General features: G+C 45.0%; 1 protein-coding gene across 1 annotated transcript in view; it reads right to left on the bottom strand.

Annotated features, from left to right (window-relative positions):
- The window catches only part of LOC147708713 (uncharacterized), a 273,705-nt gene that overhangs the window by 207,351 nt on the left and 40,869 nt on the right, over nucleotides 1-25,485 (bottom strand). Inside the window, exon 9 of the mRNA XM_086925763.1 lies at nucleotides 7,331-7,420. Within this exon, the coding sequence (XP_086781889.1) occupies nucleotides 7,331-7,420 (90 nt within the window). The remainder of the gene's footprint in view (nucleotides 1-7,330; nucleotides 7,421-25,485) is intronic.

Genomic DNA, 25,485 nt, shown 5'->3' with positions numbered 1-25,485 from the left:
CGTCCCGCTGCTTTCGAGTTGATGCGCTGTGCTGCTCTTACCGAACCGGAAGCACTAGGCATTGCTTCCGGTTCGTATAAATGGGCGTTGGTTGTGTACTTAGCGGCTTCCTATTGGTCTAGAGCTTGTATCAACGTTACTATGGAGACCGAGTGTGTTGATCTCGGTGTTATAGTCCGGTTTACGGAGGGCATTGTATGCGTTGTTAAGCTCATTGGGTCACTGGTTCATTTCAAGGTAGAGGGAGGATTTGAGTAGTCCAAAAATATTCCTGCATTTTATATTTCGTTCCCTCGTGTTTTTGATGGAATATAATCTTCCTCATTGGGGCACAGATTTATATTGCATACTGGACAGTGAGGGGATCATCGTGGATGTATATTTTCATATAATGGTATGTCTGGGTTATTCACTGATTGATCACCTTCTCACTAAGGATAACCAAGGTATATTATCATTCAGTCCCTCGGTATCGGTCCTGAGTCTATGGACCCATCTTTGCTCTTTCTCAAATAGGGTTTTTTCCGCATTGTGATCCTTATTTGTCAAAGTTTCAAGGACCACCCATTGTAGGTCCAGAACAGTGTGTCCTTTCTCCAGATAATGTGAAGCCATTTTGGTCGTGTTTTTTCTGCATTTCACGCTGCTTCTATGTTCACAAATTCTTTGCTTCACTTTTCTGCATGTCATCCCAATGTAGTTAAGTTGACACGGACACGTGATCATATATACAACATGTGTCGTGTTGCAGTTAGTATGGTTGTTAAGTGTCCATCTGAAATTGGGTAAAAGCTGTATTTCTTTTACTGATCTTGTCAGGGCACAGACCGAGCACGAGCCACATGGATAGTGGCCTATAACTCTGGGGTTGCCCCATAAAGAGACATTGTCTCTAGGTGTTTTAGGGGGCGGTCGTGTGTGAACCAGCATATCTTTTAGGTTTCTACTCCTTTTGTTTGCAAATCTGGGTTTCTGCCAAGTTAGATTACCTGATGTCAATATTCGCCAATTTTTATTGACAATCTTTTTAATGGCATTTGTCATGGGGCTGTATGTGGTTACACATGTCAGCACTTCCTCTTGTGGGGCTTTTTGAGCATTATCCAGAAGTGCCTCTCTGTTCTGGTTTCGAGCCCGTTTCTTACAGTTAGATATGATCTTCTTTGGGTAATCTCGGGCTTCAAGCTTTTCACAAAGATCGTTGGCTTGAGACTTATACTCTGAGAGGTTGCTACAATTACGTCGTAACCTGAGGAACTGACTGTGAGGTAGATTCTCTCTTAGAGGTCATTGACAATTTGGATCTAGACTCCCAGGGTAGAGCTGTGGAAATTCACAAACAGCTGGCTGTCAGGCTTGTGGATGTGTTTAGTCCTGTGGGAAGGGAAAAATCCCGCCAGGACACATCCCTGGTATGACGCCGCCCGTAGGAAAGCAAAAAAAGATTTGCTTTCTGCAATAAATAATAAAGATAGAATTAACATTAAAAAATTCCGCCTGGACTATAAAAATGCCATTACCAAGGGAAAGAAGCAATGGGAGGAGAACAAATGGGAGGAGTTTAGATCTGCACTCTCACGAAAGGACTCCAAGTCATTTTGGACTATTGTGAGTTCTGGTGTGAGCGGGGGAGGAATGGCTACAACCCCCCCCCCCCGAATATAGCACCAGCAGTGTGGGAAGCGCACTTCGGTGCGCTATATGCCAATTCGGGCGAAGAGACCATACTCCCTCCCAATCCCGATCCTCTCCAGGAGCATACACCGGTGGGGACGGAAGATTTGGTCTTAAAGGAAACTGTGGCATGTCCCCTGTTGGCTGTCCCGGGGCCCAGCCACGAGTATCGACTGGTGGGGTCCTTGGATGGTGATAGGAGGCAGGATTTCCGGCTTGTTGGGGACGTGTATCATCTAGAACGGCCTGAAGAAATTACTCTGAAGGAGTTTGAGTCTGCAATAGCAAGACTATTACCTAACAGGCCCCCGGCCTAGATAAAATCCCCGGGGATTTATTCCGATCCCAACCCAAAATATGGGCACCGTATCTGGTGGTTTTGTTTAATGCAATTCTTAGGGAGATTAACCCGCCAGATATTTGGCTTGGAGCCAAGATCGTCTCTATCTTTATGAAAGACTGCCCATTAACCCTAGAAAACTATAGGCCTATTAGTCTCATAGACACCGCACAGAAACTAATGGGCAGGATCATCCATATAGGATCCAGGGGTGGATGGAAGAAAATTAGATACTGACCACACTCCAGGCCGGGTTTAGGATGGGTATTTCAACTTTGGATCAAATATTTCGGCTGCAGGTCTTATTTTGGAAAACGGTGAGAGTGGAGGGTGGCAGCCTCTATCTCATCTTTGTTGACCTGCGGGCCGCTTTCGACCTAGTTTCAAGGGAAAAATTATGGAAAGTCTTAGCAGAACTGGGTCTCCCATCCTATCTATTGAACATCATAATTAGGCTTCACACTAGAAACTATGCCCAAGTTAGGTGTGGGAGGCACGGAGATCTCTCGGCACGTTTCCCTGTTTCGAAGGGTGTGCGTCAGGGGTGCGTCTTGGTGCCAACGTTATTTTGTCTTTACATCAATGGCCTTGTGGACCATTTAATTGGTGTAATTGAGAATGAGGCCCCTAGGCTGGCCATCGGGCGGTGCCCGCTCTGATGTTTGCAGATGACACCTTGTTTCTATCTAAAACATCATTGGGCATCCAGCGCACCCTGGACAGCTTTGCAGCATTCTGTGCTTCACGAGAATTGGAGATAAACTTGGACAAGACCAAGTTTATGATTTTCAATCCCCCAAAGCAAACCCGCCCGAACCCCATTCTCAATGGTTCTGCCTTAGAAAGAGTTAAGACTTTTGTCTATCTGGGCATTACCTTGACGGAAAATTTTGACTGGGGTTCCCAAATTTCCAAATCAGCACTTAGGTTATCCCAAGTAATGGGGGGCATTAGCAAAGTCCACAGATTTTTGGATTTCAAGCCGGCAGCCCCGGTCATTTAAATAAATCGACTCCAGGCTAGAATGGCCTCGACGTATGGTGCAGAACTTTGGGGCCATAAAAATACATGTAATCTCCTGAGGGTCGAGAGACGAGCAAATTGTCCACTCAAGACGAGCAAATTGTCCACCTCAAGACGAGCAAATTGTCCACTTTAACCACTCTATGGTAGGAGACTCTCTGTTTATCCGAACTAGGTCTAGTGGTAATAAACGAGGTGAAAAATCCTCCGGGACTACTGGATCCAACTTATTTGGGGAGTGGGTGTGAGTCAACTATAGATTACATCCTAGCCACCACTACATTGGTAAATAAGCTTAAGGAGTTTAGAGTGCTAGTAAACACTCTAAGTAACCACGCGGCTTTGGGCGTGAATCTATATGTAGAACAGGGGCAGCTCTCACCCCAGCTCATAATGAGCGCTCTCGCCCAGAACAACCTACATGTACCCAAAATGAATGGTTACGCTCTAGGGTGGGGAAAGATAGAACCAGCCGAGTTAACAGCCAAGGTGGTATGTGCTGAATATCCGGCCATATTGAAATGTTTAGACACTGACATAGGGGAAGAGGAGGTTCTTCAAAATTTTGGATTAATTCTGGAAAGTGTGAATAAAACACTAACTGTAAGGAAGAAAGGGAATAGGGACACAAAAAAGGGTGGTTCAATCATAAATGTTCATTGGCTCATAAAAATTTTAAAAGAGCACTATCTAACACACCGAGAAATCAGGAGGAAATAAGGACGCTAAGAAGGTCTTATAGATTAGCCCACAAGGAAAGAAAATTAGAACTAAAACAAGCCTTGTGGAACCAACTACATGAAAGTTCCTTGAACAAAAACAGCGAGACATTTTGGGAAGTAGTGAGAGCCCCGTTCCTAGTAGACAACAAAAACCAACCATCAGTAGAGGTGGCTATTGAGGGACCAACATGGGTAAATCATTTCTAAAAAATCTTTGGTAAAAACCCACATGCAGATCGCGTAGGGGAGAGCAATAGCGATAGCAATACCCAACAGTTAAAATCTCTTCCAATCCAACTAGTTTTTGCATTAACTGAGGTTATTGATGCAGTGAAGGCCAGTAAAAGTGGGAAAACCCCTGGCCCAGATGGGGTACCAGTGGACTTTTTTAAATACAATTTAGATTTGTGGGCCCCAATTTTAAAAAGGGTATTTGACTCTGCTATGAAGTGTGGGCTACCTAAATCCTGGACCAAATCTACTATGGTCCCCATCTTTAAGAAAGGTGAAAGACAGGATGTCTCCTGTTATCGTCCAATCTCGCTCCTGGATTCGCTGGGGAAAGTCCTGGGCAGAGTGGTTCTCCAGCGTCTACAGGAGTGGGCCGAAGATGGTGACGTTCTCTCCGATATCCAGTTTGACTTCCGAGAGGGTTTTGGGACAACGGAGCAAGCCCTGAATTTGGCATTAATGATGGGGAAATACGTCTCAGCTAAGCGGGGCTGGTTGTATATGGTCTATGTTGACCTGTCCGCAACTTTTGACTGTGTTTCCCATTCAAAACTATGGTCCGTTCTCACTGAGATGGGGATAGATCAGGCCCTCGCAACCTTTCTGAGAGAGCCCTATTCAAACGCTTCTGCTAGAGTACGTTTTGGAGTGAATGGCGAACTATCTGACTCGTTCGCGGTGGAGCGTGGTGTCAGGCAGGGCTGTGTCCTGGCTCCCTTTCTTTTCTCCCTCTATACAAATGGGCTTGAGGTTGAGATGTTGAGGGGGGGTCAGGACCTTCCCCGAGTAAGAAATCAGCCGGTTCCCGCTCTGTTATATGCAGACAACGCCGTGATACTCACACGCACTCCGTGTGAACTGCAGAAGGCACTAGATAGGTACGCAAGGTTTATGGGTGGCCTGGACCTGCGCATAAACATAAAAAAGACTTACGTTATTGTGGCAGGAATAAGGAAAAAAGGGGGAAAAGGCATCTTCCTTGACAGCGAAAGGATTGAAATGACTGCCCAATATCCATACCTTGGCATTATGATGGATGAAAAGATAAATTGGAAACCAGCCATAGAAGCTCGTAAGCACCAGTTGCTGCGAGCAATCGCTGCCCTTAAAAAAATCTCTCAAAAACTAGGAAAGAGGCCTCCAGTAGAACTGCTCCATATTTATAAAGCAAAGTGTCAATCCACCGCACTTTATGGGGCAGGACTGTGGGGACACAAAAACACTAATTCCCTACAGGTTGTAGAGAATACCTTTCTAAGATTCCTTTTGGTGGTCCCCAGACGTGTATCCACTTTTGCCTGCCATATGGAGCTAGGTATTCCGCATATAGAGGACTTGGCAAAAATACAACCGCTCCTGCTTTGGCGACGGATCTGGACCACAACAAAGAATACTTTTTCTAAACAGATAGTGACAGACTGTATGTCACTGGATTATGCTGGGAAAATTGAGTGGCTCATGTATGTAAAGAACTTCCTCACTGATCTAGGGTTTAGTAAATATTATTTTTCCCCGGAACTAATCGGTGAAATATCCAGAAAAGATCTAAAAAAAGGGCATTGAGCCATGTAGAAGAGTTACGAATTTGTACTGAGGCAAGAAAACCCTGGGTCCAACATTCTATGGCGGTTATGACTACCATAGAGATTGAGCCATATCTGACATATGTCCAGTCACAATTCGAGCGTTTTCTACTGACAAGATTCAGAATGAATATTTTCCATAGATTGGTGGCATTTCCTACAAAAAAATTGCTGGGAAGACTGTCTAACAGTGTGTTCATGCGATGACATATCAGAACAAACCCCCATGCACACCTTTCTGTTTTGCAAATTTTACTCTGCACATCGTAAACTCTGGCTGATTCCACTGTTAAGAAAAATGGGTCTTAGAAGATGTCCCCCCGCTATGCTGCGGTTGCAATTTGTAGAATCAGAAATGGCTTGCAAATATATAGCAACTTTTTTAAAATGTATCTTTAAGCATAGAGTAAATCTTTGATAAAATCCTGTTGTACATTTTAGGAAAACTGAGAGAATCTTTGATAAAATCCTGTTGTACATTTTAGGAAAACTGAGAGAAACTTAAAAATTGCTTGATATGTATAAACTCTTTTTTACAGTTTTTAATGTAATATTAATCTTAATGAGGGGAAAATGATCCCTTTTTATGATGTAAAAGTAATAACTTGAGGGTTGTATATGATAAGATATGTTTGTTGAAATTCTTTTGTGGTTTTTTATGTACCTTGAAAACCGAATAAAGATTTACTTACTTACTTACTCCTGAGGGTCGAGCAGGGCTTTATGAGGAGCCTTTTGGGCTTGTCACCAAGCACACCACTCATTCCTCTACGACTTGACCTGGGGCTGGAATCAATAGAAGAACTAGTAGCAGCACGGCCCATGCTCTACTGGAAGAGACATTGATCAGTGCCTGAACTGGCTCCATATAGAGGAATTTTTAGAGGTCTGGGCTCTTCTAAAAGGAAAGAACATTCCGTGGCTGCACCACATCAAGACTCTTAGCATCCGGATTGGTCTGTCTCAGCTCTGGGAGACCCCGGAGGTGTGTTGCCCGGGGATATCCAAATTGGAACTCAAAAGTCAGCTGAGGCAGCAGAACTCATTAGCCTTACAGAGATCAGGTTCCCTAGAAAGACTGTCAGCAGAGTTCCTCCTGGTGAAAACTGAATTGTGAGCGGAGGAATTCTTAGATGTAATCTATCCACCCCTTGCGAGGAAGCTTTACATCCAGTTAAGGCATGGCAGTCTACCACTCAGAGCATTCACCTGTAAATGGGCAAAATCAGAAAATATAGCCTGCCCGGCATGTAACTATAAGTGCGAAGATGTTTGCCATGTTATGTTTTTTTGCCCTGCGTATGAAACTATAAGGAAATGCTGACTGATTCCGTTATGTAGGAATCCAGGGTTCAGATATTGTATTCATGCATGTAGGGTCTTAACGTATGATACTCACTCCCCCATTGTTTTTGCTGCATCTCGTTTTCTATTTGGCATGTGGCATAGAAGGAAAAGTTTTGGATAAATTCTTGTGTTTAATTGTGTCCAATTATGAATTTTAAACTTTCAGGTCTTGATAACTATCTAGTTTAATCTATTTTTAATGTTGACCTGTCTTCTATTTATTGTTTTACTGACTTGTGCTCTTTTGTATGTATTTTACTTGCACTTTTATGGTCTTTGACCGAAATAAAGTTATCTAAAAAAAAAAAAAAGATTCAATGTAAGAGAACTTAAAATAACATTCAAGGATGGCTACAGAAAGGCTCAGATACACAGCTCCTTTATATCCATTAAAACACCCTTACTCTTACCAATCTTCTCCCAGCAATATGGTGTGTGGGGTTGTATAACAGTGAGAAGCTTCTCTGTCTCATGGTGGTTCCAGAAGGCAATACAGGAAGCTGACAAGAAGATAAAAAGGATTTCAGACAAGATTAAGGCCAAGCCCAGCCTTCAGTAATGAGACCCACACTTCCTCTATACCCACAAATAAACACCCTTAACTTTGTTTGTCAGAATATAACAATTTTAATATTGCGCTACCATATTATTGTAGAAAAACTATTAACTAAAATATTGATAATTAAGTATATAAAAATTAATTTAGATGACTTATTATTATTCTAACACCTACACTCCTTAAAGATGTAGATATCACTACGGTACCTATACACGGAGTTATGTTCATATGGCACTTCTTTGTACAGGCCTGACCCTAGAAAGTGCTTGCATCTCTTCGGTATTTGGACAAAATATCGGAAACACAAATATTGTGGGACAGAATATCATGTCAAAAATATAGAGGACAAGAATATCATGTATGTCAGTTTCTAAAGGTAAGTAAAGTTTTGCTAGATATAACTCCTCATATATGTACCTTGACGATATATCTATAAATCTTCAAGGTACGTAGATCTGGAGTTAAGAATAGTAAATTTACATTTACCTAGTTGCACTTACCTACTCGATATTCTTGTCCTCGATATTTTTGACACAATAGTCTGTCCACACTCTATTTGTGTTTCTGATTTTGTCACTAATCAATCTCTTCAAATGTTCTTCCTGAAGTGACCTCTAATAGGAAGACTATCTTGTAAAATATGCATTGTAAATATTCCTCTATGTAAAGGATGGAGCAGTGGCTTTTGCTTCCTTGCTGAAAGAATATTTGAAGTTTATAAACTTTTGAAATACTCAACAAGACCCTCCAGGATTTTGCGTTTTGCAAAAAAGTTGCTAAATCTGCAGTTTTGTAAAAAGGCTGTTCTTTTTACAAAAGTGCCCACTACATTTGGGGAATGTGATCTGATGTATTTGTTTGAGTGAAGAGGCTGACAAAAGGTTGTGAAAACATAATTGAAAGGGTCGTGAAAACATAACTTACAGATATTTTCGACTCTCAATTCCCAACTTTTTGGAAATTAGGACATCTTGTGGACAGGGATGGTAATTGTTTTCAAAATTTCTCCATTATAAAGTTCAAAGGTGAACAGTAGGTCGTACTTTTTTAAAGAGAAAGGAATTAAAACGAAGGTAAAGTGAAATGAGCACGCGTCTCTGGAAGAGAGTTAATGTACTAGAAGTTAGGAAGTGGAGATTAAAGGCTCCAGGAGTGATTTGGGTGTCCTCAGGACAATTTACACTCCTCATTTAGTGGCCATAGCGAGTGAGGTTTATTTGGTTGGCCACCACTGAGCTGACTGCTCAGCATCATTAGTGTTGTGAGATTTGCATGAACCTGTGTGGAGTAATTTCTCGAAGAGATCAGTTTTTTGTAGTGTTGACATAAGTGCACTCATACGTTCATTCATTCTCACCCACAGCCAGGGCCAAAACACAGGCCCCCACAGCCCATGCGGTGCAGGAGGCCCCAGGCCTTCTGCCTTCCTCCATTCAGCCAAAGAGCAATTATTATTGGTTGGATAAGGGAGACTCAGGGGCCCTTCATCACATTCTGCAGGGGGCCCTTCATTTTGCGTTATGCCACTGACAGGTTATAACAAGGTGCAGTTAGTTGAATCTTTCTCATAAGTTCGTTTCAAGGAACTCTATTCCTCCAACAGCATGGAACCAGTATGGGGAGTATCTTCGTCCCCAGTGTAGCGGGCCTCTATGTACATCATCTCGAAACTCAAAGAATCCTCAATCAAGCAAACCCCTTTCTTCAACATATCAAACTTTGGAAGAGCTATATTGATGACATTTTACTAATTTGGGAAGGCAACCAGACTACAGCCAATGCTTTCCTATTATATATAAACCGGTGTAAAAACATACACTTGTTGTAAATAGATATAACCAAACTTTGAATAATTAACATGGTTAATGTCCGTGTTTTGTCACGTATTTTCATGATACTGTTCGTTTTGGGTGCTCGGACCGAGCATCTATTTACAACAAGTGTATGTTTTTACACCGGTTTATATATTTTAACTATTGACATGTTTCATAAGGTGTTGTGTAAATGACGCATATTTAATACAATCTAGGGAAGAGCGGGGTATTCTGAGTTACCAAGGGAGGCACGTCAGTTCAAACAGGGGAACAGTCAGGCAACATGACGGAGTTTAATAGTCAGAAAATTGAGGATTATGGGAGTTGAAGTTCAAACATGATTGTTTACACAATTGAATAATGACGTGGGAGTGGTCATGTGGTTATAAAGGCCCCTAGCACATGGGAGGGTGAAAAACCAGCATTAGAGGAGAAACGCGAGAAACGCTATGCACACGTTTGAATGGAAAACAGAGGTATGAAAGTTCCTGGATTTTTGCCTTAGTGTAATGGCAGTGTTTATAGTGGAATATCTTATTGGGCAGAGGATTATCTAAAAAATTCCCTAGAGTGTCATTGTAGATCAGGTTACTTGGTAGCACATTTCGAAAGTGTTCTTTTACGCTTTTAGAGGGAAAGCGTTGTTTATGGGACATTTAACATAACATATATAGAAGGTGTTTAACATTGTCTGTTGAAATAACTTCACAGCATACTAATGACAATTCTTTTGATGTTTAACATTTTTAGAAAAGAACCCCTGACGAAGGGCCGGTCAGGCCCGAAATGCATTGGGTCAAGCTTTTTCACAGTTGCTAAATGTACTGGGAATTTCGACATGCTGTATTCAAGGCGCTTGAGCATAATGCACACATCTGAAAATTGAAATTACCTCGTTCTGCAACCTCAACTCACGAACAATAAAAATCATGGAACATTGATTAAATTGGCTTACGATGATTCTTTCATCTTACATGGCGAGATGCATCCTGGAACTGATATTACCCATATCAGCAATGGCTATGTTGTTTACCCAGCGCTTCAGGACGTAGAGCAAAGCAGGATTGCTCCCCCAAAGAGATTACCATTGATAAAAAGGAATAGAAACAAGGAGTGCGGGCCAAAGACTTTCTCTATAAATGTACTGTAAATAACATCCCTTCGATGTTACCCATGGGCCATTACCCATTACCCATGTGGGAATTGCAGCGTTTGCTGTTTCACTGAGACAACTAAAACAGTATCTTTTAACAATGGAATGATTGGGCAACTCTGAAAATTTACAATTTGCAATACATCTAGGGTGGTCTACCTGATTACTTGCTCTTGCAATTTGTACTACGTGGGCATGGCCACTCAAAAAGTCAGAAAAAGGATCTACAAACACTGCAGCAACTTACGATGCCAACGGATTACTATAAAAATCTAATCACACTATCTCGAACTAAAACACACACCCAGTGTTCTGAAATAGATAGTCCCGGAATGTATAAAAGACACAGACATTCTGGAAAGGAGACTCCTCGAAAAGGAACAGAGATGGATGTTCAAACTCAATACAGACACCCGGCGCCTCAACAATAACATCTCATGGGGCCAATTCCTCTAGAAGTGTAGCTCAACTTTTACCTTCCCTAAGCTATTGGTGTAAAATGAAGATACATAGAACCAAAGTAGAATTTTTTTAAAACATCTTACCTATAAGCTAATTTCTTCTTTGAGACCGTTGATGAAATATCCTCTATTTAGATCGATAAAGAAGTTTTTTTGTAACCTGGTAATAAGACTTTCACAAGGTTTTTTCGATTCAATTCCCACTCCCTCCCCCCGGAGTGTCTCCCCAACCATCCGCCCCCCTTTTTGTTTTGAAGATTTCTTTAATGCACAAAATCTCATTCCTTGACTATTTATCCACTGAGTCGTTTTCATGTTCTCGCAATGCTGGTAGCCAATTATTTATCCCAAGATGGCCTGTTTTGTAGTTTTTGAGAATATAGAAAAGCATATGAGCACTTAACTTTTCCAACATGGATCGGATTCTGATCCAAAGTTGACGGGCAGTTTTAAAGTAACACGAGCGGTATAGTGTTCTGCAATTCAAACACGTATGTGGAAGTCCTCCGCTACCTGCCGGCACAAAACACCCTTTCTGGAATGCACAACCGCAGGATGCGGTCCCTGGTGAGCCGATTCAGATGCAGTGGCAGAGGGCAGCCTTCACGAAGTGTAGCAGGTTAGCTCCCAGTTTGGGCACTAAAAGGATTTCTAATAGGACACTGCACAACAGGGTCAACAGCTCGAACAGACCCTGCCTCTTTTGTTTGGAAATACACGTTAAATGTTTCGACAACATTTTACCTCCTGTCTTTCAGGGTTTGACTACAGGCATCATCCTCCCAGGTGGGATCATGACGCCAGAAAACGGCGTTTAAAATGTATGTTTTTTTCGTATGTTTTTTCAGTGTGTTCAGCTTATTGTTAAGTATTTTCGTTAGTCATTTAGGCTAAAGGTTGTTCCTCACTACCTACAGTATAACCACTGATTTTTGTGCATTTTGGAAGCACAAATACACCTGGGTGTTTCGTATATTCACTGCTTTGAACATTATTTTGTGTCAGCCACAACTAATGTTTTGAAACTCTATCCTCTCCCTCATTTTTTTAGTAATGCAGTGACATTATCCTGGGAATAAAATCATATGTAGGTTGTGTGATTTGCAGGGCTTGTAACTCGATGCGTTCCTATTTAGAAACTTTTAGAGATGTGGTACCGATAGGAACTAGGTTCCTTAGGTCCTGATGAAGAGCCAATAGGGGCAAGGCTCAAAACATGTTGACTAGATAATCAAGAAATAGATTCATTGATATCCATTTCCTTCTTTTTCTTTTTCCTTGATTTTAAATCTTACCGACTAGAGGTGGGAATACAAAAATGGTGACCTACTAGTCAGGTGTTTTTAAATTTGTTTAGCACCTGCACTCTACTCCCCTCCCACAACATTGTTTTCATCATAGACAAAAACCAAAAAAGTACTTCCTACGTATTCCGTCTGGTTGAAGCACGCCTCAATCCGCAGCAGATCGGGAAGAACCCCAATGATAAAGCATGCCACCAAGGAGCAACCTTGGTGGGTGAGGGGTCTTTAAGAAAAACAGGGGTTTTCTCTTATTGTGGAGGGTATGTCCATTGCTATCCTTTCTGAATTTACTGGGTTCTTTGTTTTGCTAAAATTGTATAATTAAGGGTGGCAAATATAGTTATTCCTCTTCCTCCCTCTCTACTTTTAGGTTTAAAGTATTTTATTGAGCATTCACAAAAGGGAAAGAAAAACAATCAGTCGACACAAAGGAGCAAAGCATCCGATACAATCATATAATAGCGCACCAGCGCGTTAGGGTCCTGTAAAGAGTAGTGTACATCCAGATGTGATGGCTGGTGCGTATGCTACAACAAGGCGCTCCAAAGTGAACAAACCCCCCCAACTTCCCCTCCTCCCCAAACCCAACCATGACCCCTCCCTCCTGCCCCGTCCAGTGCCTCAGAACAACACCCGCCCTCCTCCCCTAAACCGCTCCTCCCTCCCCAGTGCTCTCTTGTCTAGGCTCGTTGGCCATCCGAATCTGCTAATGTAGTCAACCTCAACAGGCGGAGATATCTGGGGCATGTAAGCTCTGTAAATTCCCCTACAAGCAATGAATGAAACGGTTGCCACAGTTCATTAAATTGCTCCACCTCTCCCGCCACCATGAGCGATAATTTTTCCATTCCCAGGACATGCCATAATCTATGCAACCACCCTGTGGTGGAGGGGAGTGTGGTGGTGCGCCAATGAATAAGTATATTTTGTACAGCAGAACCCAATGCTATCGCAATTTGCCTCCCTCTACGAGACCTCAGAGGATACATCAGTCCGTTGGGTAAGCCCAGCAGGACATATGCTGGAAAGCGGGGCAATTCAATCTCAAAGTTGGAGTCGATCATATCTAGTACATCTTTCCAGTAAGGGGATAGCATCGGGCATTCCCATAAAACATGAGTGAGGGTGCCCAATTGCCCGCATGCTCGCCAGCAGGTGGTGTCGATGTTGCGATTCATCTCATGTAATCTCTGAGGCGTGTAATACCAGTATGTGGACACTTTTGTAAATGTTTACGTAAGCCCAGTGTGATATGCGGAGTGTCGAGCCCTATAGGCAATGCTGTCCCATTCCTTACGGCTTAAGGATCTCCCCAGTTCTCTTTCCCATCGTTCCCTACCCGGGTTATAGAGGTCAAAAGGGGAGGGCTGCAAGAATTTGTACAAGTCCGAAATGAGTTGCTTGTCTGAGGTGCGTGTTATAAGCCATTTCTCATATGGAAGGAGCTTCCGATCTGCCGACTCCTGTGTCTGTGGCTGCAGCGCCCAATGGCGCACCTGCATATAGCGCAACCTTTCCACCTCCGGCAACTGATATTCTTTCCTGAACTCTGGGAACGGAATAATGCCATCCGGGCCATATAGATGAAAAAGTGCTCTGCATCCCGCAGCCCGCCAGCGTGCAAAAGCCCCCGGTTCTGTGCCAGGGTGAAACTCTGGGTTATCGATCAATGGCGTGAACGGAGAGGGGAAGGTGGTAAGTGTATGAGTCAAGTTCGTGGCATCCCACACCCTCATGGGAACCCGTGTGATGTAAGATGCATATAAATTGGGAGGGCGATGTGTCCGCCGCAAAAAGGGCACTTCCTGCAGGGTCCGGCCCGCCACTGCCTGGTCTTGAAAAAGCCAGTGTTTGTCGGTCTCCCATTTGCTCCACTCTACCAGATACCTTAGCTGTGCCGCCTGAAAATATTTACGGAGGTCCGGTATTCCTAGTCCCCCCGCTTCAGGTGCCAGGGTAGCCAAGGCCCTCTTGAGTCTAGGTTTACGGCCCTGCCATATGAATCGTGCAATGTCCGCCTGAGTCTGCAGCAGCCATCCTTTCGGGGGCTGCAGCGGCAGGGCACGAAACAGGTAGAGCGCCTGCGGTAAGATGGTCATTTTCACCGTGGCAATTCTGCCTAGCCAGGACAATGTGCCCCTGCTCCAGCGGCCCAGTTCCTCCTTAATTTTAGAACCTAGGGCAGTGTAGTTAGCAGTCACCATAGCGGGTAGCGTGGGTGCCAGAAGAATGCCCAGGTAGGGCACCAGGTCTTTCGACCAGTGCATGGGAAACCGCCTCTGCAAGTCAGTCCTGGTGGCCATGGTGAGCGAGACGTCAAGGGCCGCCGATTTCACCATATTCATCTTGAAGCCCGCTATGGCAGCAAAGGCTTCCATCTCATCGATGCATGCAGGGAGCGCCCTCCCCGGATCCGCTAATGTCAGAATAATATCATCTGCGTACAGACTGATAGTGTGGGTGTACTCCCCCATCTTAATTCCCAGCGCTTTGGGATTCTGACGTATCCTCTGGGCCAGGGGTTCCATATAGAGTGCGAATAGAAGCGGGGATAACGGACACCCCTGTCTAGTACCCCTTTCTATCGCGAACTGTTGGGAGCTGCAGCCATTAACCCGTACCACTGCTGATGGAAACTTGTAGAAGTTAAACACCAGAGTGCGAAATTTCTCGCCAATACCTACTTTCGCTAGAACTTTCTCTAGATATGGCCAGTGCACCCTGTCAAAGGCTTTCTCCGCATCAACTGCTAGCAACATCCTTTCCCCGGGTATCCTGGAGGCTTTCTCCAGTACATGGACCACCCTCTTGGTGTTATCCACCGTTTGCCTCCCCGGAACGAACCCGGCTGGATCCGATTCCACTAGTCCCGGAAGGTGAAGCGCCAGACGGGCCGCCAGGATCCCCGAATACAACTTAAGGTCAATATTCAAGAGAGAGATTGGCCTGTAGGAGCCACATTGCGTCCGATCCTTCCCCGGTTTAGGAATAACCGAGACCGTTGCCCTAAGCAAATCCGGAGGGATAGTTCCAGGAACGGAGAAGGAATTAAATAGGCGCGTGAGGATCGGGGCCAACGTAGGGCAGAAAGTTTTATAGAAAAGGGAAGTATAACCGCCAGGGCCCGGGGCCTTCCCATGTTTAAGCCTGGAGATGGCCGTAATTACTTCCTCCACCCGAATGTCCCTTTCGAGCTATTCTGCTTGCTCCGGAGTGAGGGAGGGAAGGTCAACCGAGGCCAGGTAGCTCTCCTCTGCTTGTGATGACGGGGGTTCGCCCTTGTAGAGGTCAGCATAAAATCGGCGGAAGCCTTCAGCTATTTGGTCGTCTTCCGTTACTGACCCCCCAGTGGGTGTTGATAGCTCCTTCACTAAGTGCTTCTGATGTGCTTCCCTAAGTTTGTGTGCCAGGAGTTTCCCGCACTTGTCCCCATCTGTATAATATGCATGCTTCAAGCGCAATGCAGCATATTCCGCCCTGTCCATATCTAAGGCTGCCAAAAGCTTCCTCGCAGCCTTAAGCTGCTTCCAGATTCTGGGAGCCCCCGTCCTCTGGTGAACCTGCTCCAATTCTCGTACCTTGCCAGTGAGTTCCTCACGCTTCTTTTGACGCTCCCTATTCTCAGCGGAGGAGATGGCAATAAATTCCCCCTCGGAGCACCACTTTCCGCGCCGCCCATTGCGTTGCCAGGGTAGTGTCACCGTTATCATTGTGCTCCTGGTATTCCCGAATTGAGTCTTGAATATGCTTTACCACCGTCTGTTTGTGCCGCAAGGTATCCCTGAGGCGCCACACCCCACGCTTCGGTGACATCGATGGCAATTGAAACGTTCCCGTAACCGGGGCGTGGTCCGATAGAGAGAGAACCCCTATCGTTGACGCTATGGCTAAGTCGCGGACCGGTTTTGAGACCAAGATATGGTCGAGACGTGCGTAGGTCTTATGGGCGTGTGAATAATAGGAATAATCCCGGGTGGTGGGGTGTAAGCAACGCCAAAGGTCATGGAGATCCGAGTCCCCTAGTTGGCGTTTGCCCGTCTGCGAGATCTCCCCAGTCTGCGGGCGCCGTTGCACCGACCTATCCAGGGAAGAGTCGAAGACCATATTCAGACCCCCCTATGATTACGTGTCTATCTGGTGTGGCGGTGATATCCACCACAACCGAGTGTAGGAATCATTCTTGGTGTTCATTGGGGCTATACATTGATCCAATAGTGAAAATCAGTCCCCCGTACTTGACCCTATAAGCCAGGAGTTTACCCTTCTGCTCAGCAAACTTATGGAGGATCTCTCCCTTAAACGTTTTGGATACCAAAATTGCAACCCCAGCGGTCTTAGTGGTATTGCAGGAGAAGAGTTGCGTGGGAAACTTATGGGAGCGCATCCTTTGGCAGTCTTTGGCTAGGAGATGAGTCTGCGTGGGTATTCTCCAATAAGGAAAGTACTGCCCTTCTCTTGACAGGATTATTTAATCCCTTCACATTGAGGGTAACTACTGTGAAAGCCGTCATCTGTGTGGGTAAAACCAAGGTAGAAGCAGTGTGTCACGGTCTAAGAGAGGTGGGTGCGGTGTAGACAATGTATAGAAGCACAGCAAGGCTGTGATGAGTGGCATAGTTGCACTGGACGGGCCCCGTGACTCCCCCCCAACCCCCCCCAAACGTCCCCCAAGCTGCCCATCCTCCCCCTCCCCTTTCCCCAAACACCCTCCACACCCCAACAAACCCTTCATGCAAACAACCAAGCGCCCTCCTCCCACACCCCCCAACAAACCCCTGAAGTCCAAACAAATGTTAGTCCCAGTCATGCCCTCGGGCAAGCCTGTGGTGAGTTACCAATGTGGACGTCCGGCCACTTACCCCCTTTCCCTCTTCCCCCCCACCCTTCCACCCTCCAAGACCCGAACCTGCTACTCCAGTAAGGCTGTGGTGTTCTCCCCCCGGAGCGTCATTATGCTGTAAGAGCCACATCACCGTTGGAGGCGTTGCTTCTGGCCGCCTCAGAGACTGCATCCGCCATGTTGGCTCTAATGGTGGGCGAGTCCGGCCTTCTGGGGTTGGCCGACCCTCGTCTCCGTGACACCCTCTGCCATCCGTCTCTGGGGCCGCGCCTTCGGGTCGGCGTGTTCGTGTCTTCCTCCTCCGCCGTGATCCCCAGAACCTCACAGGTTTCCTGAAGCGATCTAAGTTGATGCATCGTGCCATTCCATCTAAAGATGAGGCGGAAGGGGTGGGCCCAGGCATAGGGTGTTTCGTGCTCTCTCAGAAAGTCCTTGGCGATCTTGAATGATTTCCGTTTTTGCAAAGTAATGGCGGACAAGTCCTGATACAGTCCCACAGAATGGCCACCGAAAGTGAACAAAGATTGTTTCCGGGCCTCAGTCATGATGCGTTCCTTTAGTGGGAAGTCCGGAAGGAAGGCCAAAATGTCTGGGGTGGGTGCTGATGCTCGTCGTGGCGGGCCCACTCGGTGCGCTCTATCAATCCTGACCGGGAATTCAGGCGGTTCACCCAGGATAGCTCGGAACAAGTCTCCCAGGTAGCCAGCTATATCTGTGCCTTCATCCGAGGACGGAACCCCCCGGACTCGAATATTGTTTCGCCGAGAGCCGTTCTCAAGGTCCTCATTGTGCATTTGCAGATCTAAGTGCTGTTCTCTGAGGCGCAACACCTCCTGTTGCAATAGGACTAACTCCTCATCAATACAGTGATTCGTGCCCTCCACCGTGGCCACTCGCTCCCCGATCTCTTCCACCTCTCTGCGCACCTCCCGAACCTCGCCCGCCACTTCCTGTTTCAGTGTCTGAAAATCATCTCTGAGGGTGCCGAACAGCGACTCAAGGAACGATCTGGTGACCGGTGGTTCCCCTCCATTCGAACTCTGCGATCCTCCGGCCGGGCTTGCTGATAGCGGCCCCCTATCTTCTCTTTGCTGGGATCTGCTGAGCATGTCAGGGAGAGTGCGTTCTCCCCGCTTGGCGCCTCTGCCCGACGCCATCTTGGATTGAGTGCGGGCCAGGTCTCCCGTCCCCTTCTACTCGATGTGTCTCTGTCCGCCGTTGGTATCCTAGGGCAGACAAGGGACTGGCGATCGTCACCGGCAACTGCACCAAGCACCGTCTGGGGATAGCACCTCTGGGTCCGTTACGCTAGGTTCCAGACGTGGTCGCTATGACGAGATGCGCACTCCTCCTATAGGCCTCGCCGGTTTCCGTCTGTCGCGGCCTCCACTAGGCCCGGATGGTATCACCTGCGATTGTCTCCTCTTTCTGCCTCCGATCGCTCCCGAAGGGAGAGACGTTGTGGATCCCTCGGGGAATGTGCAGGACTCTCCAGCCACAGCTGCCAACGGAGGCCTCTCAGGGCGAGTCTGCTATCTTCCACCTCCGGCCAGGTTCGTCGTGCGTCGGCCGAGAATCGCTCCGGGTCCGACCATACAAGCTGTGGGGCCACCAAGGACTCCGGTTTTGCTGTGGGCCTCGGCGTTCACTGAGCTGTGGAGTCTCGCCACTGGAGGGAAGGCTCCGCGCGAGGCCCCGGTCCCACACCCTTGCTGCTTCGATGCTCTCCCGGTGGGCGGTTAGACGCGTAGGCTTGGACTCACGCGCCTCACCCTGCTGCTCCCATGGGGCCAATTCGGTGGTCCCCCCAGGCACCCAAGACCTCCCGGTCGAGGCGCCGCAGTATCTCCTCCGGCTGCTCACTCCAAGCGGCAATGGGCGCGGCGTGCGTCCGGCCGACGTGCTCTGGGGTCGGCCTCCTCCTCTTCGCGCTTCCCGGGCCGGACCTCCAACACTGTCCGACGGGCTATCCTGAGACTAAACGAAGGCTAGGACTCGACCAGCGTCGTCTCTGCAGGTTCCTCCGCTTCTCCCCTGCGGTTAAGCTCCGGAGGGGGGAGAAAAGGCTATATTTCAGGGCTCGGGACTAGTCGGGTCGGGGAGCTGCGAGAAGAAGCGTCCTTTCACTCCGCCATCTTGGCCACGGCCCCCTCTCTACTTTTGATAGATTCCTTATTATCACATCTAAAAATGGAGCAGAATTCAGTACTTACCGATTGCAATCTAGGGCCCACCACCCATGGGGCAAACGACGGGCCAAGGGGGGTATTATTATATGCAGAATAACAAAATAAGGTGCTGCAAAAATGCTGCAAAATGTGCCCATTTGTGCCAAACAATTTCCATGATTGTGCCACAAAATTTGCCAATCCATGCCTGAATATCTTGGAGGGGTCTGCTCACCTAAGGCATATGATGGATGACTAACCAAAGAACAATGTCCAGATTTTAATCCCATAGGTTTCTAGTCTGTTTAGAGCACTATCTTATTTGAATGCAATAATAACAATTCTCCATTTCAGTCATGCCTAATATTGCTCTTGTTTTACTTGTCTTATACTTTTCACACTCTTCATGCCAGACAACTATAGTTCAAAGAACCGTGGCCCTGCGATGAGAGACAATAGAGTTAGAGACAATGTATGGCCAATATAGAAGCCATTTACTCCATTGAACATTTTGCTCTCTTGATCTGTGCCACAATCCCTCACATATCACAGCTTACTGGCACCTGGCGCATGATTGGATTGGAAATTAAAAGCTGCACAGGCAAATATTTTCAGACTAGCCCGGTTCCCCTCCTCGTCTCTCTTTCCTTTATCTCCATTTTTTTGTGTTCTCTGTACCCACCCACTCTAATTTCTCTCCAAAGTCTTTCCATCTGTGCTCTTTCCATAACCTTCATCTCTTTTCCTTTTCTCTTTCTCTGCTAATGACCCCTCTATAAATGCTGAAATAGACCCTGAGGAGCTAAAGAGGGAAAGGCAACGTGGCCTTTCTAAGACTGGTCTCCAGTGGCTCTAGCTCCTGTGTATATATATATATATATATATATATATATATATATATATATATATATATATATATATAGTAGTTATAGTTAGGATCTACTTTCCATAGGAACTCCGCAACATTCTATTGGGAATAACTTTGGCGCCGGTGGACGAATCTTCGCAAATTTCTCAAAGTTCGTGGCCCGCTCCACTCCGGTCCTTCCCTGAAAGTTTGGGGGGGATTCGTCAAGCGGGTGCCGAGATAAAAGGGGGGTCCCAAAACAAGTTTTCCCCATGTTAATTTCCATAGGGCGGTCGAACTCACTTTTAGCCCGAATGGTTGAATGGTTTTTGAGTAAATTAGGTTAAAAAAATATACATATCTATGGCAGCGCCCGGGTAAGCGCACCGGGGAGCGCTCCGGGCGCGCCACGTGAGGTGCGCACGGAAAGCTGATTGGCTCTCGGGTGTCTGTAAACATTCGAAACAGTCCGGAGCGGCCGCCAACTTGTGTCTCGGTAGAATCGAGACACAAGAGGTGGGAAAAACAAAGGGGGAAATGACCATAAGGGGGAAGAGTAGATCCCCCTTGACCCCCTAGGTTTGATGTGGGGGCTATAAAAGGGTCCCGCGGGGCAAAAAAAAAATTGTTTTTTTTTATTTGCGCGGGGGGAGTGCCCAGTACGCGCACCGGGGAGCGTACCATGGGGAAAAAAGAATGATAGAGTTTTAAAAAAAATTAGCCTTTTTTTAGAAATTGGAGGTAGTTCTAAAAATAACTTTTTTTCTTCTTTTTGTTGTTTTATATTTTTTTTATGTTTTTTGAACATTTAGTAATTTTTTTGGCTTTTATGAACTATTTTGTATTTTTTTTGGTATTTTTTATGGGGAGAAACAAAACACAGGGAATTCAAAATGGCTCAACAGGAGCAAAAAAAAAACATTTGTGGTTGTCACCAGAAAGGAGGATCAGCTTTATGCTTTGTTCACCATATGAGATGGTCTTTCCACAAAAAATACAGGTGACCCTAAATTCTCCAAACCGTGGTTGAATGCAAGGGATTGTCTCCCTTGTTTCTGGTCCCGATGGAGTGGGTTGATTTTGTTTGGAGGTGCTGGGTGTAGATTGGGGAAGGTTGCTGGCCAGTTCTCTCATTTCTGCAGCAGAATAGTTGATAGGATGCTTGCGCTGCATGTGCCTTATCATGGTATTGTTCCCAAATGAATATTTTTTATTTGGGTTACCCCTTGAGAGTTCCATGCCACAGATAAGGCAAGTCACCTTTGCTGCATTGACTTTCTTTTTTCCTTCAGGGATGGAAAAAAACTCCCATACAATATGTGGCTTGGGTTGGTATGGGGTATTAGTTTCTTGCAGCCACCTCGTCCTCCTCCCCTCCTCTTCTTCTTCCTCCTCCTCCTCTTCTTCATTTCCACCACTGTAGTGTTGTGGTGGGCCTCTTGGTGGTGGTGGCTGAGATGCTCCTGCTGCTGCTGCTACTGAAGCCCTTTTATAATAGTTCAAAAGGTACAGAGAGGTACAAACAGGTCTTCCTCAGTCAAAAGTCAGAATAAGGAAAAAAGGTGGGGGCTTTCATCATTTGGAAAAAAAACTGTCCTGAACCAATGAAAAGTGTTATTTTCAGGTCACTAGACCAGGGGCTTCATCATTATGAAACCAAAACTGTTATAAACCAATGAAAAGTTTATTTTCAGGTCACATGACCCGACGCGCTTACGCTACGTGCCCCCGGGTACGCCCCGGGGCGCCCCACGGGGCGCGTCGCGTAAGCGCGTCAGATGCTTATGTTACGTCGCTCGAGTGCTTCCGGGTGCTCTTACGCCGTGCGTATCACGCGAACGCGGCTACGCGATACGTCACAATCATGTTTTCGTTCGCGATATTGGCGCTAACGGGACGCTTCCCCGGGGCGCTTCAAAATACTACACTTTCCGGGGCGCTCACCGGGGCGTGCACCGGGAGCTCTCCGAGGCAAAAAAAATAAAAAAATAAAACAATATACATAAAAACATTGTTTACCATACATATACAATATAGCTATAGAAATTTGCTATGAAAAAACCTTTGAAATTCACTGAAAAACCATAGGTTTGACACCAGTTATATATATATATATATTCACTGAAAAAACCATAGGTTTCACACCAGTTATAGTTAGGGATTAGCATTTAAAAAACCTATGAAATTCACTGAAAAAACCATAGGTTTCACACCAGTTATAGTTAGGGATTAGCATTTAAAAAACCTATTAAATTCACTGAAAAAACCATAAGTTTCACACCAGTTATAGTTAGCTGGAAATTTTACTGACATAAAAGCATTGAAATTCCACGTTATAGTTAGTTGGACTCACTATAACTTGCGCGCCTGCAATGCACTGCTGATGACGTCACATATTACATCACTCATGACATGGTCAGTGACATCACTCATGACATCACTGATGACACCATCCAGTGAATGTGTGTCTTTCTGAAAAATAAATATGTTTTCTATATGTATATGAAAAAGGTCGATGTAAGAATAAATGTTTAAGTAAGTGTCTAAATGGATGTTTAAAAAAAATTGATTGGTTAACTGGCTTATTAAGTGTATCCTAGTGAATACATATATTAGCGAGTAACTTTTAAATATTGAAATGTATGTATGTCGGTATCAGTGTTTCACTTTGTGTATAAGTGGCTGCATGGGTTGGTGACTGACTCACTCTTTGTATGTGTTTTGAACACAGCATATGTACAGGACTGTATGGATGGATGAGTGTGTATATGTGTGTGTTAGTGAGTAAACGACTGTCTCACTATTGTCTTTATCAGTAACGACATATGTTTTAATCTAGTATATGTGAGTATTGATATATATAAGAGAGTATATGTGGAAGTGAGAGATTGTAAGAGTTCCTGTTTAAATAAGTATGTGTTTCTATAAGTGATTGTTTAAGAGAGTAAGTATGTGTACGTTTCCTTAGAAGTAAAGTGGTAGTGTGTGTATAGCTGTATATGCAAATAAATGGATGTTCAATAGTTTATTTGCATGTGTGAATATGTGTGTGAGTAACTTTTGGATGACTGTCGGTGTGTAACAGGATGTATAGGTGTTTCACTACATATGATGAGTGAATATATGTATGAGTGACTATATAGAACTGTTGGTGAATGAGTGGATGTGTATTAGATGGTGGTATTACTGAATTGGTTGTTGTAACTGGTATGGGTATCTCCACTTTTTTGAAAATGTTAGTTACTATTTTTGAATATGTGTTTCAAGGGTTACTTTACAGTGAAAGGAGGTCTGTCACTCTGTCACAAGGATGGTGTCATCAGTGATGTCATGAGTGATGTCACTGACCATGTCATGAGTGATGTAATATGTGACGTCATCAGCAGTGCATTGCAGGCGCGCAAGTTATAGTGAGTCCAACTACTATAACGTGGAATTTCAATGGTTTTATGTCAGTAAAATTTCCAGCTAACCATAACTGGTGTGAAACCTATGGTTTTTTCAGTGAATTTAATAGGTTTTTTAAATGCTAATCCCTAACCATAACTGGTGTGAAACCTATGGTTTTTTCAGTGAATATATATATATATATATATATATATATATATATGCACTCCAACTTGCCTCCAAATGCGCGTGCAGCTCAGACAGGTATGTGGACCACAAAATCAAAATCAAAACGCCAGAGCCAGTCTTGGAATATTATCGTGTTTTATTCCATTTCATGATGAAAGGATGCAAGCCTCGTCAAACGCGTTTCAGGCACCGGCTGTGCCCTTGCTCACTGACCTATATATATATATATATATATATATATATATATATATATATATATATATATATATATATATATATATATATATATATATATATATATATATATATATATATATATCGTTTTAGAAACTCTTTAGAACAAGGGACGCCACACTCTTTCTGGCTATTTCAAAGAAGTCAATTTTATGATTTATGATTTAATAAATTTTTGATTAGAAAAATGTCCAAACTACTGGTGAAGACCTTGATAAAAGTTAACCTTTCATAAACTACGATGCCCACAATGCTTCATAATGGTAATAGTGGCGACATAGTATAAATATCAAGAAACAAATGTAGGACTTGTTAAACTACCGTGAACAGTGACTGTTCAAGTCCGAAACGCGTAGGAGGGTCTTGAAGAAGCTGGGTCAATAAAATTGACTTCTTTGAAATATCCAGAAAGAGTGCGGCGTCCTTTGTTCTAAAGGCTTGCTAAAATGATTTTTTGCAGGTTCTGCTCCCAAGCCCGCCGCCGGCACCAGCTAACTGTTGCTCCCCCTGAAAGGGACATTTTGCTGTATTCATATACAACAGGTATGAAGAATCAGCAAGGGGGAGTTACCATGAAGGACTACTAATACTGAGTTGTTGAGAAGGGACTATTTTTAGCAAATGACTCTCTGCGGTATGGGGCGCTGAAGAAGACTTAGGGTCGAAATGCATTCGCCAGTACTGCAAATTGCTTCCTAATAAACGTGGTTTATTCCTGGAATCCCCCTCTGGCCTCTGTTTCCTCTACTTGTGGAGGGAAGTTACTGCATATTTTCTGCGCCAACCAGCGACGCAGTCCAGATGGCCCTGCCTCATAAAGTGACTCGGACTCAAGCCGGTGACCGTTCGCTGCTCGCAGCGGATCTACGAACTCAGGGTATTGAGAAGTCCGATGTCCGCCATTTCATCTCCGGAGGCTCCGGTGGCGTGAGGTATTCATACCTCCATCAGGACGCTGTGCCGCATTATGTCTGTCCCTGCTAGATTTGCTCACCTGATTTTGAATGGCAGCGGTGGTCCGAGGGGACCCAGGGAGAGCCATGCAGAGTTTGGAAGTACTCGGAGGTTCCCGCGCCACCCTTCAGCAAAGTCCAGGCACTGTGTCAACACAACTCACAACCTCCACACCACCAACCAGGATGCATCGCATATTGCATACTGGGAGTTGGAGTTCCGGTATTCACCGCGACAGGCAACAGGTGTGAAGAATCATCAAGGGGGAGGTACCATGCAGGACTACTAATACTGAGTTGCTGAGAAGGGACTATTTTTAGCGAATGACTCTCTGCGGTATGGGGCGCTGAAAAATAATAACTTAACTCTGCAATAGTACTAGCCATCACTGATTTTGATGTAACTTTAAGGAAACTAAGTTTTCAGTTGTATACAGCACAAACGTGGAGCGCTTTACCTGAGTACCAGTTACATTACACAAGGACCTATTCATTTGTTGAATCAGAGGATATTGTGCCAACATCAGGCTCGAACCCACTTTCTCAGCTCTAAAGTCGGCAGCTCTAGACTTACGCCACAACGTCACCCACAAGATCAGTAGCATTTTCAATATCATATACAACAAAGTCATAGTTGTTGGTAATTTATCTTATGC

Source organism: Lissotriton vulgaris, chromosome 6, assembly GCF_964263255.1.
Source record: "Lissotriton vulgaris chromosome 6, aLisVul1.2, whole genome shotgun sequence".
In the NCBI taxonomy this organism is placed as follows: domain Eukaryota; kingdom Metazoa; phylum Chordata; class Amphibia; order Caudata; family Salamandridae; genus Lissotriton; species Lissotriton vulgaris.
The sequence above is the reverse complement of the archived record's forward strand: the minus strand, read 5'-3'. Positions and strand labels throughout refer to the sequence as shown.